Source organism: Buteo buteo, chromosome 1 (genome assembly GCF_964188355.1).
Source record: "Buteo buteo chromosome 1, bButBut1.hap1.1, whole genome shotgun sequence".
NCBI lineage: Eukaryota > Metazoa > Chordata > Aves > Accipitriformes > Accipitridae > Buteo > Buteo buteo.
The window spans coordinates 67,941,644-67,955,302 of NC_134171.1; the positions used below are offsets into that span (position 1 = coordinate 67,941,644).

At 36.6% G+C, this 13,659-nt stretch overlaps 1 protein-coding gene across 2 annotated transcripts in view; it reads left to right on the forward strand.

Moving 5' to 3' along the window:
* The window catches only part of LRBA (LPS responsive beige-like anchor protein), a 434,876-nt gene that overhangs the window by 168,842 nt on the left and 252,375 nt on the right, over window positions 1-13,659 (forward strand). For both annotated transcript variants that reach the window (XM_075034981.1, XM_075034972.1), the window contains one exon: window positions 12,821-12,987. In XM_075034981.1, coding sequence (XP_074891082.1) covers window positions 12,821-12,987 — 167 coding nt within the window. The remainder of the gene's footprint in view (window positions 1-12,820; window positions 12,988-13,659) is intronic.

Below are 13,659 nucleotides of genomic sequence, written 5' to 3' on the forward strand. Positions count from 1 at the left end.
CTTGTTTGCGCTCAAATCGTAGTATGCATAGTCTCATCTTGTAGTTAATGCAGTCTCCTCATTTAGGCATGACAAAGTTTGATTCATGCAGTTTTATTGTTTGATGTTCATGAAGGTGGCTTATGAAAATCAACTTTGGGGCAATGTGGGAAGTAAAACATATGCATTAAGATACTGAGATGTTTAGAAAAGTTCATCAGTAGAGCCTGAAGACATTTACAATTAAAGGTTTTCAATGTTACCTGTATTTGTTAGTCACATAGATTATTTTTCTCTTTCATTTATTGGAATATTATTGAGGAGGAAGTTGTGCAAAATATTGCATCTACTGTAATATTTTATCCTGAATTGCTATTTCTCATTCCAATGAAAGCTTCAGCCTTTCATTGAGAATGCTCTGTTCCAAATACAAAATATGGTGACTGCACTGAAATAAATACCTCCATGAGTGATGGGTGAAAAGAGACAGTAATTGTTTAAATAAGGATTTTACAATTAAATTGCTAAAATTATCTTTATTTTGTAGTAGGTGGGGCTTGAAGTCTGTCTGGGATCCAGGAAGGGAAATGATGGAAAACTGTAAAGCCAAGCCCAGCCAAGGGTAACATTCCTAATCTTTTATAAAGGTAGCCTTTTATTTCTGAGTAGACCTATACAGCTGTCCAGGAAAGGGAAAAAGACTGCACTAATCAGAATTCTTAACGGGAACTGAAAGGTCCTTTCACACTGCCACTTCTGTCTCACTGCTTTGCAGTCCAGCTTTTCATCTTAACTTTCCTATATTAGCTTTTAGATGGGAATCACTATAATAGATTTTTTGAATCTTTTTCTTCCTGCTTCATCTGATTCTTTTATAGAAATGCTTACAGAATGAGTCCACCTACTGATTTTTCTCTTTGACCTAAATAGGAGAAAATTGAGCCAATCCCTTTGAGATGGTCTTAGATCATGAAAAGGAAGATCTATCAGGCAGTTAAGTTGCTCTTCAGGTGATCAGTGTGTCAGGGAAGGTGCCAAGTGACTTGGAGACCTCTGGATTTCACTGTTAATCTGAAGTCCTGCTGGAAGTGGCGGAGTCAATCCTTAAAAAGTCTTACCATTCAGAAAACTAAATTGTCCTCATTGTTCTGCTTCACAAAAGAAAGATGATATATTTCCTGATACTTTCATCGCCACTCCTCTTCTTCGATGTTTTTCCTGCTCACATTTCTAGGTCCTTGTTACTAATTCACTTTTTAGAAAATGCATCTTCAAAGATTTCTGGCCATTTTAAAAGAAAAGATTTAGATAGCTCTTGGAAATAGGGCTTGGAAGGCGATGCTAGTGACTATAATAATGAGCAGCAGAAGTGCCTTGGTCGTCATTACGCTTTTTTCCTTTGTGCCCTAGTGCCAAGATACTGGGCTTTTTTGTCAAAAACTTGTTGGAACAAATTCTGGGTCTTAGTAGTAATGCCAAGGTTATGGCATAATGGATTTTGAGATGTTTGTGCTCCTTCCATCCTCCTCCCTGCCTGTCCTTGTGGAAACTTGAGATTTAAATCTCATCAAACTATCCTGAATTGTGTGTTGCCCTTAGGTCAATTCGAGATTCCATCTCTCATGACTGATGCCAATTCTTGCCTCAGAAATATTTAAGGAAGGTGACAGAAAAAGCAAGCAAAATGCTCAGTTATTGGATGGGTTACTATATTATAGAGAATATATGGCAATTGTGAAACAAATTTTGTCAAAACTTGGTACCAGAGACTTACAATAATACACTGTCAGGGTGCCACGAGGGCTGGCAGTACCCCGCAGGGGGGTAAGGTGGGCACCCACTGCAGTACCGCAGCCTCCTGGGCAGAACCTCACCCAGCATCTCCAACCTGCCACCCGCCATGAGAAGAGCAGGGCAACCCTGGAGGAGGGTGGCCAGGGCCAGCACAGACCCCTGACTCTAGGGCAGGGCCGTGGGGCCAGGGCCAGCCTGAGGCTGGGAAGCCCACCTGCCCCATGGTTGGGGGCCTGGAAAGGATCAGGGAGCCCACAGCAAGGTGGTGGGCATCACTAGGATGGGGGGTTGGCCTTGGCCTCTGTTCAGCCCGTGGGGCAGCCTCTTTCTGCTACCACCAGCAGGACAGGGTGCTCCTCAGCCGCGCTGGCTCTTTGGTGGCCCTCAGCCCTGGGAGGACCTTATGCCACCTACAGGCATCTCTAAATTACGCTACCGTTAGTTCTGAATGCGTTAAGCGTTTACAGAAGAAAAAAATCAGATCTGCTGACTTTTGAAATATTTTTGCTTCTTTTTTCCTACGCTGCCTGTTAGAAACCCCAGATATCTCATTTCTGAGCAGTTCTTGATAGCCTTGAAGCCAGCATCACCTGTCTTGGCATTGGACCAACACCATTTTGCAAGGCAATTTCATATGGTCAGCAGCAGAGGGGGAGGAGTATTTCTCAGGTTATTTTTGAATGGCAGTTGTTTGAAGCTACTCAGAAATATTGGAATATTAGAAGTTGACAGGGGTAGATTATTGGCTACAGCGTAACTGAAGCTGTTAAAGTGTGTGAGAAATGTTGTTACGTGGTGCTTTGGTATGTCCAATAACTGTCACTTACGGTGTTTTATATAACGTTCTATATCATTTCAGTAGTTTCTTTTTTGTGCATACTTGGTGGAAGCTGGTGATTTTGATTAGTCACTGTACTTTCTTTCAATACCTATAATGTTAACGAGTGAACTGTAATTCACATCAAATCTCAGATTCTTGTTTCAAAATTCCACAGAATTTGTGTTGCTTTTTTATCCTGCATGGCTATTGTGCTCTAAACATAACAAGCTTCAAGTATGGAGTTTATTATTTTACACTGAATTAAAGTCAATTAGTGAAATCTAGTTAAGCAGGATTTGTGCAGTTGTACTGTGTAATCTGTTTTGTGCCATTACACCAATGTCCATGAGTTCAGTTGTTTGTAATAAATGCTGATAACTGTTATCGAGGGGTAGTATGAAAACACCCCCATACCATTTAAAAAACCCAATGAGACAGAAAAACCTTGCATGCTGAACTGAAACAAAGCCAAAAATAAAACTTGACGAGATCATCAGAGCCTTGGAATAGGATGTTTTACAAGTTCTGGTGTTTAATATTGAAATGAGAAATAAACAGAAAACTCATGAAATGGATCTTATATGTTCTTCTTAGGTAAATGTAAATGAATATGTTTATGCAGTATTCTGCTCCCACCCCGTTGACAACATAAAGATGATGCCAGTAGAAACTGCTTGGTGCTACATAGTACTTCATTTCTCTGAAGGTAGCATCTGTGGTAGTTGTAATACTGACTCTTGCATGATTGTGGTGTTTTCATTTAAATAAAAATAAAAATTTTAAAGCAATTGTTATGGAGTAGTTTTAATCCTTGTTCCGTATTGCTCAGTATAAGGATCTAGAGTTGTGTGAATGAGTGTTTTTAAAGCAGAGACTGCTGTCTTCTCACACTTTGAATAGTCAGAATATTTCAAATGCTGTCTTTTAATGGATAATACAATCACACAGTTTTAAAAGAAATTAAATAATCCTTCCCCAACAATTTTTAGAGCCAAATGTCAACCTTTCAAGGGTGGTAGAACTTTTTATGAATAAAAAATGTTGATTAAAACCCAATCCTATTCATACCTATCTCATACTGTCTGAAATTCCAAAGTTGTATTACATAAATGCATGAGAACCAATCACAAAGGAGGAAAACCTCATACACTAGTTGGAATGAAATACAAAACACAGCCTACTGAAAAAAGGAGAAGTAAAAAATAAAGTTAAAATAATTTGCTTTTCATAGTTTGATGCTATAGGAATTCTGACAGGAGGCTTTAAGTTAAGGCAGAGGTTAAGCTAAAGCTGGGATTGTGACTGCTTAACATGTTTCCAGAGTAAGTGGCTAGGAATGATTTTAACGAATAACTGCTATAAAAGACCATATTTTAAGAATCCTTCCCATTTGCTTCTGGATTATTATTTTTTTAATCTTTGCCATTTCATCATCATCTTAATCAAAATATCCTGCTTTTAAAATACTTGGTCCTCCAAAGAATAAGCCTCTCAAGAATCTTAGTTTACTGTAAGGTGAAGAGCAAGTTTGGAATGTAAGTTAGAAACTTGTGAATCAGCAGCCCTGAGCATAGACTTTGGAATAAAATCCCATATAGTCTTTTTTGCACAGATTCTCTGATAGTCGTTTGAAATTCCTCTGGCAAAAAAAGAAGCCCTTAATACTCTTCCTTAATAATGAATTAAAATGCTTCTGCAGATACAGATGAAGGTGCAATGACTTAATGGCAGAAACTAAAGGGTTTTTTCTCTGTGTGTTGGGAAGGAAATACTTTGCCAGAAAACATGTTTGTCCTATTTAGCGGTGTTGCTCAAGGATATGTGCCAGTCAAGGTGATGTGAGAGGCTGAAAAAGTCCTGAACTGTCAGAGATCAAGCCTACTAAATTAGCTCTTGGAGCAAGCATGATAGAAGCTGGTGAAGGACAGATGGGTTACCTTTTGTGTCATGAGTTTGTTTGTTCATGTCTGAATGTTTCATAACTGAGGTTTCACAAAAGGTTTGCCAAGTATGGCACAGAACACTTTTAAAGCTCCTTCCACTGCTGGTGCAGAATTATAGGTGATATGTTCCTACATCTATCTTAATTGCCTTTATGTATCCCTGTGTATACATTGATTTTATTTTGTGTTGATGGTATTTTTCTTTTTGTTTGTTCTTAATGTCTAGTGAGTACTAGACTACTATACAGAGTAGAATACCTTCAAAACATGCCTTTGATTCTGTTATCAGAGTACAGAACAAAGTTACGGAAAGGCAAGCTACTTTTTTTTTTTTTTTTTTTTTTTTTTATTAAGTGTCATAAGTGACATCTTAAGGAGCCCAGTCAGGTCTGAAACCAACTTGGAATCCAAAGTACTGAAGCTTATTAGAGATCTGCTTGTCATTGGCATGTAACCAGTCATGGCAAGATAGGAAACTATTATGCTTAAATGTCTTGTTATCTCAAATGAATGTGATTTCTCTGTTCTTTGTTCATGACTTGGTGTATTTTGCTACATTCTGAAGCTCCTGGATTAAAATCAGAGTTCTGTTCTCAAACCAAGACACTGAACAGGGAAAGCTGAAAAGTGCTTGAGGGGAACTGTGTAGAAAATAGAAACAGAAACACAAACCCCAGGCTGCAGGGATATCTCAAGGGGCTAATCTTTCTGTCTTTCTGGAACTCTACATAATCTTGGAAACTGTATATGTAAAGATTTTGGCTGGAAATTAATTTGCTTTGCATGTGTTTTGCAAATTTATAAGGAAATTCAGTGAGTGTGATGTAGCAGGAATATCAAACAACAAATAACAAAATCAACAGAGGTATGTTGATTTTTTTTGCATTGTATTCTACATATAATATGAATGTGAGTTCCTATATAATAATAAAAATTAGTCCTATGTAGGAATACATGTTCCTTTAAGGTAGGTGTTGAGACAATTAACTTAAGTCATGTATTAAATACTAATACACCTAAGTATTTATAGTTGTGTCTTTGATAGCTATAGAAATTAAAGAATTTTAACTCACAGAAATGCCTTTCACTTTGTTATAGCCAGAGGCTGAAGCCACATTTATATGTCAAAGTGGTACAAGGTATTTTGTAATAAGGTTCCAAATTATCTTTTGGTTTATCTGCTGCTGATGTGAATCATTCTGGCTAAATTTTTCTACTCTTTGTGCTTTCAGAGGTTGAATTACTTTAAGGTTTAGATTTTTTTTTTCTTGTTTCGGAAAAGAAGGTTGGCAAAATGTTTCCAAATGAAAACATTAAAAAATATTACCTCTTTTTATTTCATTGAGAATTTCCATTTTTCCCATGTTTTGAGGTATTACTGTTTCCCCTTTTGCCCCTATTATGAAAAATTATTCAGAATTCATCTGACAGAAAACTTGTGAAAAATTGCTGCTTAAGTAGTACCTTTAAGGGCTTCTTAATTAGTAAGTTGCTTTGTTCAAAAATACTCAATAGTGTGTGTTACGTGCTCTTAGAGACTTCATTTAAGGTTTATCTGTGCCATCTGAACTGCATGTGACTTTCAATCTGTTCAAGCGTCACTCCTATGCCAAGTCTTGGTGCTGTAAGTTGTAAAAGAACTGTGCTGGCAGTAGGGTGTCTGGAAATCTGAATCCTGGGGAAGTAATTATTTGGCTGCTGGGGCCAAAACTGCTGGATTACCTTCCACCTACCTGACAGGTAATAGAGGTCCTTACTGTGCCTCAGTGGAACGAGGCAGTTGGAGGGGCGGTGGTCACAGTTAGTAAATGAGGACATTTCAGAGTTTTAGTTTGTTGTGTTTTATTGGAAATGTGCCATCTGGCCCCTGGTGATATGAAGATTTTTCACAAGACCTTGAAGAATGGTTTGAAAGCCACAGCAAGACTTATTTGGCAAACGTTTCCTGAGCTGACAGCACCACCATTGTAGTGGATGATAACTATTTCCCCTACTTCCACTTAGTGTTCATACTGTACAGAAGGGAGGAAGTGTCCTGATGCTATTGCTAGAGTAAGGTACTAACAGCAAGAACAAAAGGTGAAGTTTCAGTGGGTAGTATGAGAAGAGCCTGCAGATAAAAGAGAACAGAAAGAAAAGCTGGGGAGCATTGAAAGTAGGACTGGGACAGTTCCCTAGGCCAGTTTCCACTACACCTTTGGAGACTGGAACTAAATACTGTATTTCTCTTCTGGCAGTAACAAGTTGCTCACACATCTTTACTGGTTACAGGCAAGGTAACAATCAAACACAGCTATGCTTTGCTTTGGTTGAAGTGATAGCAGTCTTTGTAATTGGCCCACTTTTAGACTTATATATGTTTTCACCTCATTAAAAGGTATTTTTCTCCCTTTTTAAAACATAAGTTGTGTAGAAATGACAATATGAAAAGACTGCAAAACCAAGTATCCAACAGTTATGAAAAATCACAGCAATGCAACCTTTCTTTGGCCCTCACTAAACATGTGTAGTGAATCCTTAGGCTATGTAAGTGTATGTCTCATTTGCTGGACAGAGTGGATGTTCCTTATAAAATAAGTGAGTTTGTCAGTTCCAGAAGTTGTTCATGGATCTGATTCACTTGTTGCATTGGACTAGAAGTTCTTTAGTGAATACAGTACTAATCTCTGTGGTGGTGTTGAAGCAGTTGAATGTCAGCATTGATGCAGTGTGGTTGGGAAATGGCTTGAAAGATCATCACTGGCTCCTTCTTTGCTTAATATCTAATCTGAGAGCACAGAGCCATCTATGCAGCTTTATTGCATAGGCGCTGAGCTTTACTGTTTCTAGAGCATAGGGGAATTGTACTCTGATTATTTCTAGCTTGAAAAATGCCTTGTACTTTAAAGATGTGGACCCAAAGGATCTCAAATTTAATGCCCAAGCATAATGTTTTTAGGATCTTAGCCTGTTTTAAAACAAGAACAGTATGAAGGAACTGCAGATATAAACGATTTGCAAAAGAGAGAGGGGGAAAGGTGTCTATCTTAGTGCATGCTTTGAATGCAAAGCATTTGGGCATGTGTACAGTAAGAACTGGCTTCTTGGGTTCAAAAAGAACATTTGTCTCTGCGTATTGTTTATGCCAGTGGTTAACAGTGATGCTTAGAGAGTTAGAATATTGGAATAATGTAGGGCACATATAGCAAATCCCAGTTTCTAGCAAGGGGTAAGAGCTCTTACTTGTTTGTGTAAAGCTTTGTCTTTGATTGTGATCCAAGGGTGCTACTGTAACACAGATAATATCAATTAAATAAGCATCATAGAAAAAAGTAAAAAAAAAAAAAGTCTATGGTACTAATGGATACTGCAGAATAAATATAAATCTGATGTTATTGGTCTCTGCTCTTTACTATTTATTTATTATGTCAGTTGTTTTTATATCCAGTTGAACCCTTCTTAGTTTGTCTCATTTAGCTACTCTACCTAATTTGGTTCATTTGAAAGATGCAATCTCAGCTGTTGCCTAGCATTTAGTTGGGTTTACTAAAGCTTAATACTGTGAGACTTAAAGGTAAAAAATAAAGCTGTTGACTCAGCACAGATTAAAACCAGATGTCTCTCAAGATCCTTGCATTTCTCTCTAATTACTAACCCAAATTGACTGTGGTAGGTTTTTTTCTGGTCATGACCATAGTTTTACCAGTCTGTGTTTGGTGTGATCTAAATCAACTGTGGGGTCCGTGTCCTGTGTTGTCCCCCCCCCCCCGCTCTGTGATTTTAAATGCATGGATTTTTTTCCCTGGGAATGTCTGGCTACAGAACCACTTTTTTTTTCTTTTTTTTTTTTCCTCTTTTTTTTTTTTTTTTTTTTTTACACCCCCCCCCCCCCCCTTTGTATTACAAACAAAGTTGATTTAGATGCAGATTCATTTTAATCTTCAAATCAGATAACAGGCTGGAAAAGTGGATAAATGAGGTTTGGAAAACTATAGGTTGCAGAGATGAGAAGCCATTGCATTGTGTTCAGTCCATTAAAACAAGAAGAAATAGAAGAGATACTTTGATAAGTGTTCTGCTGGTGTTAACCTTGATGGCTATTATCGGGGGGATGATGCTATATCTATTTCATTGGCTTAAGCTTTTTTCATGCTGAGAGAAATCAATACTTTGAGTCGTTGGATGACAGAGGCATCACTTCAGAATTGACGGTGGCTGTCAGACGTTGTCATTGGTTGACTTTTGTTCGCTGTTGAGGTTTTAAGCTTTCATTTTTCTAAGTCTTATTCAGGAGTCTTTGTAAGATTTCCCTGGGTAGCATTTTTAGTCCAGACTTTAAACCTCAGGTCAGAGGTCAAGTGCAAAGATCTGTGAAAGCAGAGGATTGAGGAGCTCCTTCATTTACTAAAATATCCTTATTTTTAGGGAATTTGCATTACTGGCAAGACTACGTGTTATCTAATGGATGACTTTCCTCTTAAATGACACCCTCTGAGACAGGTTGTTCACAAAGCAAGTAGCTTTTAGCCAGATTAGACAAAGGAAAAGGGATATGTAAAAGTGTTCAGTGATCTTTGAGTTGAAGAATAAAAGTAAAAAGGTACAACATAGCTTTTAAAAACCCTACACTATTAAACTTTTTTGTAGTTTGTGGAAAGCATTACATTGTAGTTTTGGGACTGCAGAGGTGCACATGCAGATGGTACTGTGCAGAGAAAATCTTTTACTTGACATTTTTATAAAGATCAAAGACAAAATAGTTCTGAAAACACTAGATTAATCCTCCTCTTCACTGAAATATAGACAGGCAGAATAGACTAATTCACCTTGTCAGTATTTTGCAATAGTATTTCTGGAATATTTCCTGCATATAGAATGTATTGTATTTTCATACCTATAACTTGCCTCTTGGATGACCTTGTGCTCCTTTAGAATTACTGTTCCTTAAAAATAAATCTTCAGGTAAACTACATCTTCAAATAGCCTACAGTCTTGTCCAAGCAGCGAATGGTAGAGAAGAGAGAACTCTGTTCTGCTCTGCGATAATGGCGAAGAGAAGGTTTCTGTTCCATCCTGTATGAAGGGGTAGAGAACAAGCATCTTTCCTCAGCTCCATGCTGGGTCAAAGGATTCTGCTTAATACACTTTCTTTTTGTAAAACTTTTAACAGCCACTGAATTTAAGACTTTTTATAGATAACTTGTGTAGTGTATATGTGAAAATACATTTTTCTCCTTTCAACATTTTTTGTTTCATCCTGAGTGTGACTGCAGTACTTGTGTAATGAAAGTATAATCACAAACTTCCCCAAACAGGTAACAAAAATTATGTAAGCCAAAGCACTAGTGGAAGGAAGATTTGACAAATTCATTTGCATGCAACTGTGTATCTATTTGTAAAACCATATTCAAGTATGACAGGGTGCATATTGCAAGAGCAAGAGATCAAGCAATAAAGAAAAAATAAAACTGCAAAAATATATTTTTGAGTTTGTGCACAAACAGAAATCAAGCTGAATTTTTATTTTATATAAATGGAATGATTGGGATTTAGTGTGAAGTATTAACATGTACCACTCTGTGTCCTGGTATTGCATCTCTGAAAGTAGTGGATCAGGTGAACCTGAAGGCGTCTGGAAAATGAAAAAAATACAGTAAAGAAATGGAGAATTTTTAGTGCTTTCAGAACAGTTGAGTGGTGACTGACTACTTTGGGATGGGTCTCTTTCCATTTCTTTTGGTGGAGCCAATCTTCTTTCACTCCTGCATTAAAAATTATTTGAGAGAGGGAGGGGGAGAAATAGCTGCTTTTTTGCTGAATATTTGGCATATATCATGGGTAGGAACCACTGAACAATTGACGAGTCATCTGTATGATCAAAGAGAAGATAATTCTTGCAAAACTTTCTTAATGTTAGTAACTATACATGCGTGTGCCAGATACTTGGCAGAACTGTGGCTTCTTTCTGTTCTTGTTTGTAAAATATATGTTGTAAAGCGTGTGCTATGGTTAAGAGTCCCTTCTGGAGTGATGTTTATAATTTTATGGGATTGCTGCATGTGGGAGTCTCTCAATTTTGGTAGGTAATTGCAGGTTTCTATTCATATTAAATGCTGAATTTTCTGAAAAGTGGAGTTCTGATTTGTAACAGGCTAATTCTGTTTTCATGGAAGTTGTCAGGACAATAAAATACCATTTTTTCCTTCATTTGAATGTCACAGCAACACTTTGAAAATCTTTGTTGGTCTTTAATGAAGGATGCGTTCAAAATTACATCATGAAGAGACTTTTTTTAAAGAGGTACAAGTTCATTATATCTTTTACAAAACATTCTAGTTTGATTTCCATTTTATCATGTTTTAAGGTCAAATGTGACTTTAATGTTCCATAAAGAGACAGAGATTGATAATGGGGAAAGAATAACCCTCTAATGTGATTTATATCTATGGATTTTATGTCAGATATGAAAAGTTGCTGTTCAAATTGTAAAGGAGGATCCATTAAAGAGCACTTTAAAACATTTTACTATTTAGCTTACCTTATACACTTGTTTTTAGAATTCTGCCCTTTCAGGCAACTTAAAAATAACAGCTTATGAAACATTTACAAAGTGCTGAAAAGAACTCAGAATCATCATGAGTGCGAGATAGATTAATGTATTGGAAAAGACAGCTGTATTTAAAAAAAGCTAGAAAAATCTTGTTTAGTGTTGGTTATGATTTAGCCATCTTATATTTTTGTGAAAGGGGTGGCAGAGTGCTTTATATAAGAGTAGAAAAGCCAATTTTTGATGTCTCTCTGACTTGGAAAGTCAGCTGCCCATTCTTCACTCCTGGATGTCTGTTCATCAGGTGAGCATTGCTCTAAGGTGTGGGAAAAATTATGAGGAAATTCGTAAATGTATTGAAATTGTTAAAATAGCTCTTTAAAGTTATTCATCTGTTGGTGCATTTTTGTTGTCTAATGTCTATGAAAATCTACACAACCCGAAATTTTATTTTACTTGTGCCTTTTTCCACATTCTTCCTATCTTTCTCTCACTTTATATGACATGTATATGTTTCTATGTACATATATATGAATAGCATTCATAGCCTGCCTATTTTTTTTGCAACAGTTTTCTAATACTTGTACATATGGATAGATTTATATAGAAAAAGCATTGCTACTGTTTTAAACTTAAAAAGCATCATAATATTGTGCTGTTATCTAAACTCTAAGAAATAATTGTACCAGTGTCTGCATCAGCTGTGCTTCACAAAGAAAAAGCAATTTTTTTGTTGTTGTTAGGCAGACATTTGTGTCCATTCTACTAACTAGATCATAGAATAATCCAATCATTGACAAAGGCTGAAATGCTTTGTCTGGCATATGCGATCTGTGGAATTGCCAGATGAAAACTGAAATTAGAAACAGGGAGTGCTGAAGTGGGGAAAAGCCTTTATTGTTCCTACCAATATTTGAATTTGTTGTGGCTCTTCATGTGGTTTGATGAGGGGGGTGATCTAAATTTTGTGCCCATTTTTTGAGTTCCGTATTAACAGACAAATTTTCAGAAGATCAACAAAAACCAAATGATAAGAAAATGTAACAAAGAATCTTTCTTAGTCTTGAGTTCTGTTTTGTAGGTGTGACTTTCAGTTCTTATTTGCTAGTATTTGGTTTTGAGTACCTCGGCAAACATGTTTATACAACAGGTGTAGTACAGCCAGGGAAATGATTAACTTTCCCATGCTGGCCTACAAATGTGCTTGACTTCAAGAAGCCATCTGGTAAAGATAATTCAGTCTTCATATACATTTTTGTCTTCTGTCTATCTGAAGATATGTAGATTTTCTCCTTAGTTTTTATAGTTACGTATTTATACAAACAACAGCAAATGGTTGGCTATCCAAATCTAATGAAGTCCACGGGAGTGGTCTGGTCAGTTAGCTGGCATTCATTATTCTGAAACTCGCCTCTTTGTTTTTATAATGCTGTTCACTTACTTTGTTAAAAAATAAAAGTGGTTGTGCCTATATGTTTTATTATGCAGTCAGGCCACTAATGTGTTGGCATTTGCTAAATCTTGAGTGTGTATGCTATGTGGGTAAAGAATTCATGACAAACCAAGATCCTTTGCTTGGCTCTCTGGACAGATTTACTGTGGGCAGCTGCACAGTGCCTCAATTCTCAAACCTGTAAAATGGGGTTAATTCTTATTTCTCAAGGGTTTTGTATAAGTAATTAATTATGAAGTGCTTCAAAGTTCCTTTGGATGGTATAATTAAAATGCAAAGTAATGAAGTCTTTATTTTCTTCCTAGTCACTGTGTGCCCAGTATTCTGCAGACAAACGGGAAGAAGAAAAAATGTGTCATCATTTGATAATGGCAGCTAAGTACCGAGACCAGGTGACTGCAACTCAACTAATACAGAAAATTATCAACATTCTGACAGACAAGCATGGAGCCTGGGGAAGCTCTGCACCAAGGTAAAGCATTTTGGGGGTGTTCTAAGACATTTTTGAGAATTGTATTGTGCTCAGCTATGCTCAGGTGATTTGAATTAATGTCTTATGGTCAAATTAAAGATAAACAAGGTTTTTCAGGGTTATTTTTATAAAAAAACAAAGTAATATAAAAAAGCTAGAATGAATGTGTCAGTATTTAGTATGGGTGAATGTCAGAGAACTAGTGTTTTGTTAGAGCTTTGCTGTAACAATGTGATAGAATTTATTTTGAATGTCCAGTTCTAACTCTACCATTTGTTTGAAAAATAATTTTTAAAAGTAAAGGTTTTCTTACAACTAGCTTTCTTCATGGGGCATTATATGGTTCAAGATTGAACCATAATTTAGTAACTTGTTTTCTTTTCTGCCAAACTTTAAACAAACAAACATCTTTTCAAGTTAGAGGGTAATGATGAGTTTTGTATTAGTAATTTTGAGGTGAAAACAGTACCGCCAAATTAATTCTCCTTTTGGAATTGGCTCAGTATGTATCTTCATTACAATGCTACTTGTCTAACTTTAGCAGCTGAAGTTTCACTGGCAAATCTAAAATACAAGTTCAGGTCCTTGTAGTACATCCTTAATTAAGGCTTAAGAATAACTGGAACATATTTAGGCTAGAATGTTGCCACCTAGTATATACTGTTATTTGAA